The sequence below is a fragment of the Antrostomus carolinensis genome, unplaced genomic scaffold, assembly GCF_000700745.2.
Source record: "Antrostomus carolinensis isolate BGI_N321 unplaced genomic scaffold, ASM70074v2 scaffold42119, whole genome shotgun sequence".
Lineage (NCBI taxonomy): Eukaryota > Metazoa > Chordata > Aves > Caprimulgiformes > Caprimulgidae > Antrostomus > Antrostomus carolinensis.
This window is the reverse complement of record NW_010337221.1, coordinates 1-7,146: the sequence shown is the minus strand read 5'-3', so window position 1 is coordinate 7,146 and position 7,146 is coordinate 1. Positions and strand designations below refer to the sequence as shown.

Genomic DNA, 7,146 nt, shown 5'->3' with positions numbered 1-7,146 from the left:
TGAAGCGACAGTTGCATCCTGTTCAAACGCCTGATGGTAGTACATCAGGAAAGTGTTTTTCTTTGAGGGGGAGGAGAGGAGAGTGTGATACTGTCTGTCCCTTACATGGCTAGACAGTCTTTCATCTCTGCTTTCCCAAGGCTGTGGTGTTTTAAAGCAGGATGCTTATACAACTTAATGGAAAAGCACTTACTAGCTTAGATAATGATCCAGCCCCAGTCCAAAACACAAGTAGTAGTAGGTTTCTTTTTCTGTAAGCTTTCTGGAAAAATTGATAGTTTCTCTGACTTTTGCGTAGGAGTAGGACTGAACACAAACTGGCATTTGAAAACTGAGTGCACTCTGCACCTCAAAAATGCACTTAGGCAGGGTAGCAGGGTGGAAGAAACCTTTTTTTTTGTTTTGTTTTTAAGAAAAAACACGAACAAGCAAAAAGCACTGCTAGAATATAAGTCTTCCAGCAACTTACTTTATCATCAGGCTTTTGAGATCCTGATCTTCACCTTCTCGTAACTCATATTTGCTTGTTAGAGACAATGAAATCTCTGTTTTTGCAAGTTGATTCAGTGTGCTTTCCCTGTTGGGGTCATTGGGATCAACAGCTCCTTCCCCTGTAAGGAAATATCTTTTACTTCAAGTTTGCCAACTTTCCCATGATCCAATGCATGAAGCAAACAAGAATGTAGATAAATCACTGTACATAATCAGAAATATTAAGTTTATTAAATAGTATACCCATTCCTACTATTTAGAAGTAGTCTTTTTTTGGACACTGACAATCAAAACCATAAAACAGCTATTTATAAGCCCAGTTAGAATGTTTTGGAAATACCACCAATTCTTGCTTTTCTGATGTGCAAGCTACTGATGTGCAAGAGACTAGCATGCCTTCTTCTCAAAGAATACAAACAAGTTAACATCCTTTGTCCTAACATGCAGTGATAGCGAAAAATGGAAGAGTAGCAGCTATGTTAACAGGCTGTTCACTTGGAAGCTGGTATTATCCATGACATCTTAGCTGCTTTCTAAACAGTTCACGTCTTACTACAATTAAGGCAAATTAAGTATCAGTCACATTTATTCCTTATAACTTTCTAATACATTTGTATAATTTATAAAGCTTCATTTTTATTTGAATAATTAAGTATCAAAATAAAAATGGCTGTTTTAAGAATTTCCCATGCACTTTTTGTAACTTTCTAGCCAACACTAGCAAATATTAAAATCAGGTTATTAAAAAATTACTAGTTTTCTATCTGCAATTTGAGTACAACTGGATCATTCTGCTCAAAACATTACTAACATTTGGATTTTTAATCACATTGTTAATCTTTAGAGTGAATATTGCAGTTAGAAGAAGGTTCAACTATAAGGAGCAATGTTACAAGAAGTGTTCAGAAAGAACTTTGTAGTAAATGAAGAAGCTGTCACTATGAGAGACATAAGAGTATTTAAATCAAGCCCCCATTTAAATCTGCCCCTTTAGTGAAGTTAACCATAAAGATGAAGAACAGCATACCAAGGAAAGACTCTACGTCAGGAACAGGTCCCAGACCTTCTAGCAATTCATTCAGCAGGTCATTCGGCTCAGTGGCAATGGCATCTTGGTGTTCTAATAGTAGCTATAAACAAATGTAAATCAAGTCATCCTCCAAAAAAACCCCAACCAACCAAACAACCAACCAAAAAAAACCCCCAAATCCCCACATTCCCAGTGTCTTTATACTTGTAAATAAATCCGGAGAGTAAATGCTGAAAATCTAGACCAGCATGATCAGAATTATGGAGGACCCAAGCAGGGGAAGCATGCTCAGTTCTGGACTACAAGTTTAGAATTGCTCTTGGTGTAAAACAGCTTGCCACGCTCCTTCAACAATCATCTCCAGGGTGCTGAACATTACAGCTGAGCAGAAGTTTAAGATTTGCCTTTAGGTTTAACAAAGTATTGTACAGTAAAGGGTGAAAATCCCAAGCAGAGTATTTCAGTGCGGCATCCTGAACTAAGCACACAAAGGAATGAAGACAGGGTTAGTAGTCTATAGAAAGATACCTGTTTTCTGTATATTCATTCCAGTAGCTTACAATAGCGCCAGTAATACCTCCCAGAAATTACTATATTTTGTAAGTGATAAACCAGGTATGCAGCACCTGCTGCCCAATTTCTAATAGACTTAGAAGTTGCAGGATTTTTGCAACTTCCATTGCGCCTGGGCACATTCTCAAAACTTTAAGCCACCAAAATACTGGCAAACCAAGTTAATAAAGGACATGAACAGGGCACTAACATTTTCTTGAAAACAGGCTCTTGCTATCCATGAGAAAAGTAACTTAGTGCTTAGTTAGATAAAGCCAGCAGAATTGGTGACCACTAGATTCAACAGTCCATTCCCTATAGAAGCAATATTCCTTACTTGGAGGACTAATACAAAGACACAGTGTCACCAAGATCCACTGAAATTTAGCAACAGCAAAGCATGCACAGTAGGCAAAAATTTCAGGATTCTAAGTATTTTAAACACTGCAAGTTATAATCAGTCAAGAGTTAGGGGTTACTAGAAACTTACTGATGCCTAAAAAGCCTATGTCCAGAAAAGAAAGGCATTTCAGATGTACTTACAAGACAGAAGTGAGCATTATATGCCCACAACCATTAACTTGTTTAAAACAAGTTTCTCTTACGTGCATCACGTAGCCCACACTGTAAATAATGTTGACTATGATAATGTGAAATTGCTGAGAAACACTATGTGTGCTGATTAAAACTCCACCACGCATGGTGCTGTACAAGCACAGATGAAGACAGATACTTTGGGGCAAAGGCAAGAGAGAAATGGGGAAGCACCAAAAAACAAAGCTGATGAATGCAATAGAGCCCTACAGAGGTGTGCAAGGAAAATTAACCTTAGGCAAGTGCCACGGGAAATGATGACAAAGGGCAGATTTAAGAACTTTTTCTGAAGCTGAGCTACACATGACAACAGCTAAAAAGTTTATGCATCTCCTGTTATTTAAATGATTTTTTTTCCTTTGGACCTGTATGTCCGAAATAGAAAGTTTAATTTACACTTGCAGGGAAGGTGCAGTGGGAGAAGACAACCCAGATGAAGGCTCAGGCTCTCTGAGGAGGGTTGATGGAAGAGGCAGAAGCCAAGGAGGATCGCCTGGTAAATATACTGCACACAGATAATGTACAGTCATAAGCCCTAATTACTTGCTTCCCGTAAGCAAGCAAGTGCATGTAGTCATGTTCTCAAAAAGGACCATCTCCTTGACTTCCTTTGTTTGGCAATTTACTTTCATTAAATTACTTTATATTTTGCGGAGTATTTTATCAGCTAATACAAAATTGCCTAGTAATACTTTGTCATATTAGGTCCAAATAACATATTAGACATGCAAAGATCCAACTAAAAGGAATATTTGACCAAGACTAGTGTTTAAATATAACAACTGATCATAAGCATGCAGCATAGGTCTATGCCTTAAAAAAAATTAAAAGGAAGAATAGGCACAAAGACAACCCAGCAAATATATTTTTAGCAGACTAGGCTATTAAGTTTCCCTTGAATAAAGGTTACTTGTAATGTGGTGTTCCGGGAGCTGGGTATTCTACCTTTTCCATAGTGTATTTGACAGTATTTGTGGGAGGTTCTTTGTGAGGTTTGTGGGCTTTTGGAGGGCTTTATTTTTTTGGGAGGGGAGGTGGCAGGGAACATCTTGCAAGCCAGAAAACAGATAGTAATATTCCAGGATGACCATGTGGCAGACGTTTAACTTAGACCGTAATGAATCATACTACAGACTGCAGTTAATCTGTTCTTTACCCACGATAAAGAACTGGCAGGATGCCACAACTTCAGTCCTTCTAAATCAGACATTTGCATCTGCTTCCAACAAAACATATGACAGAATGCCAGAGTAATGAAATACACTGCATTTTCCTCTATTCCCAGAGTCAAAGGAACTTCTTCAAATTGGTGTCACTTTCTTAGCCAAGACAGGAAAGTATTTCTAAGTATAAATAACTTCGACATGTCACACTAGGTTAGAACAAAAATGTTCCTCCCTCCCATCAGAAAAAGTTATATTTAATTGTTAATCAAGATGTTGCTTTTAAATGAAAGCAATTTTCTAGGAAAAATGCAATCTAATACTCAATTCCAGACCATTTCAGAGATGAACTGATGAAACTATTTCAAAAGGAAGAATGAACGTTTAGCCTTCCCTGGATAAGGTTTGTTGCAAGTATTTAATAATCTATTCAACTTTAGTGTGTTGACTAGTATATTTTCATTCACTTACTGAGTGAGTATTGATAATTTCTTCAATGGAGATATAAATGATAGGTTTGCTAAGGGTCACCATGTCAGAGTATTCATCGATATTGAATTTCTCCTCTGGTTCAGGAACATCACATGCTGCTTGAAAAAAATTCCTAAGAGAAAATGAGAAAGACTTCAGTAATAGTCCTCTATAAACTCATTTTCATTAGCCTGTAAAAAAGAACAGGGAGGAAGAGAGAGGGGGAAAGGGAGGGGGCGGCATTAGTTTGGAGAGGAAAATCTGAGGGATACCATTCAGTTGCACAAAATCACAGTGGTGTTGCATGAGATGGATACAGAATTAATTAATCAAATCCCACAATAATGGAACAAGGCGGTATGTAATGAAACTAGAAGGAAAATAATTAACTGTCAAATACATGAAAAGAAGCATTGTTTTAAGCAACAGGTAGCAAAAGTCTGTATATTGCTACAAGAGGAGGTTGTGGAGGCAGATGACCTCAAGGGTTTATGAAAGGTTTGGTCAAATTCCTGCATAAATGCACAGTACAAGATCTATGCAGGACTGGTAGCTTTTAACATAGCTAATATTGCAATTGCATTTGCTAGGTGAGTACAAGAGGAACAAGCAGCTGAGAGCAGCTACTGTTGGTATCCAAGGAGAGTTTAGTTAAAGTACAGAGCGCAGTCACCCAGAGACTCATTAACTGAATTAGGACAGGGATTCTTCTTTTTGTAGTCAAAGGGCCAACTAGAGCAGGCTCTTTCTTTAGTGTTTGTTTTTCTTGCTATAACACTTTCTACCCTATTGTTTCCTCATGTTTATGCCATGCTCATAAATATTTCAATAAACAGAATGACTAAGTTTAAATCTCTGTATTCATGGCTAACCTCTCAAGGTAATTTATATGAACAGTGCATTTGCTTTCATGAAGGGCAAATACTAAAGATAGAAGTTGTGAGAGTGTTTACCACCAGACACAACAACACTTCAAGCTAATAATATCCATCACCTGAAAAGATGAGCAATAATCCCAAAGAACTTGTGTCCCAGAGTGTAGCAAAGCACGCAATTTCCCACGACTGCAAGATGAAAGAATAAAATCTGCATAGAATCTCTCAAAGATGAAAGAATGAAAACAAAACCCACAACATTTTCCTGACCAGTAAGTTTTTTCCTCAGATAAAACATTCAGCTTTGGGTTACATTATTTCTGCTGGATAATGAATCACCCCACACTGCTCTCACAATCTGTTAGCAGTAAGGCAACCAAGCCACATGAGATGATTAGTTCTCAAAGCAATGCTCAAGCAGAAATACAACCTGTTATTCCCGCTTCCTCAGCAGTGAAAATTTATCTATGCCAGATCACTCAACATTTTTTAACTCAGAGAATGGAACTCCTATAAATGTGGAGTCTACCCTTACTCATCCTAGGGGAGAGCTTTTACTGTGTAGGTATTTGTGAAGGCTTTCAATACCTGAACTTCTGGTATGTCTGTGAGAGGTAAGTGTTCATAGATGATAGATGTTCGCTCTCTCCTTCAAAGAGTTTGTTAGAAGCAGCGTGCTGAAGGACTTTTGCCACACAACCTAGGTTCCTCCTCTGGTCAGGGTGTATCTGGCCCCCAGCTGTCATATCAATTATATCAAAACCATCAGGAGCAACAATGGCAGGGTTCATGTAGCGATAGTACAGGAGGTTGCCGACAATCTAAAAGAAAAAATTAAGAGACCTTCCTTTTGCATACAGTAATTACATTTTACAAAACATGATAAATAATTTCTACTCCTGAATTAGACCATAGGAACTGGTGCTAGAAGAACTCCTAAGATATGCATGCTACCTCTGTGGCTAACTGGAAGAGCCTGTGGTCTTTTATAAGATGCACGTCTTACAAAACCTCTGTGAACATCAGTTATGGACTTTTAGAACCACATTTCAATTTCATGCTGGCTTTAGGTCAGCTAATGCAAGACTGACTTGAACACAGAAACTAATACAACTCTTTCTTCTAGATTTTGCAAGGTTCAGCACCAGACACTCATTCTCTGAAGGTATTTGCCAGCATTTAATGCATTCACTGACAAGGTACCCATTGTTTCTCATGAGGACTGCATGCAGCCCTAAAAAGACTAGAGAAAAGATTTTCCAAACTGCAGTTTCTATAATGATGTTACAGTAACCTGTATTGTGCAGATGGTGGCTTCAAATAATTTCTGATCCCAGAAACAGGCAGAACTTTTCTTTCTGCAATTTGACTCAGCTTATGTATAGTCACCTAGTCACCTGCAGAACTTCCAGCTGACAAATGTAAAGGCTTTCAGTTGGGTGCCTTATGCTCCATTTGCTTTTTTTTTTTTTTCCCTTTTTCATAAATTGAGCAGTCTTAATCTGTATTGCTGGAATAATGGACAGAAGAACCCCATAAATGCTGCTTGCAAGGATTTCCAATGCATTGTTAAAATACACAAAAGCAGAATTAATTTTTCAGCTGAGGAGTTTGAAGTCCTCTAGGCACCAGGATATATATATATATATATATATTTACTTTTTTAAAAACACTGAACAGTATCTTTTTGAAGAATAATAAGGAAGTCTTATTGAAATTAATACCTTGTAATTTTTGAACCATTTCATTAAACACTAGTGAAACATCTTTACTGAAGTGAGAATAGTTCTAATTTGAGACAGTTGTCATTCTCTCAGCTGGCAATTTCCCTAAGACCTTTTAAGAGGCATCATGGCTGTGTCAGGTTAGTGATGGCCAATGTGCTAGTACCATGCTTATCACTCACACTCTACTTTTCAGTCTGTACAAATGTAATTCCTACAACTTTTACAAGCATCTTAAATGAACT

General features: G+C 37.7%; 1 protein-coding gene across 1 annotated transcript in view; it reads right to left on the bottom strand.

The window, feature by feature from the left end:
* Window positions 1–5,998, bottom strand: part of LOC104530510 (ras GTPase-activating-like protein IQGAP2) — a gene marked incomplete at its 5' end in the record, with an annotated part of 14,724 nt that extends 8,726 nt beyond the window's left edge. Inside the window, 4 exons of the mRNA XM_010175106.1 lie at window positions 470–611; window positions 1,520–1,622; window positions 4,303–4,435; window positions 5,766–5,998. Coding sequence (XP_010173408.1) covers window positions 470–611; window positions 1,520–1,622; window positions 4,303–4,435; window positions 5,766–5,998 — 611 coding nt within the window. The remainder of the gene's footprint in view (window positions 1–469; window positions 612–1,519; window positions 1,623–4,302; window positions 4,436–5,765) is intronic.
* Between the last annotated feature and the right edge of the window lie 1,148 nt (window positions 5,999–7,146).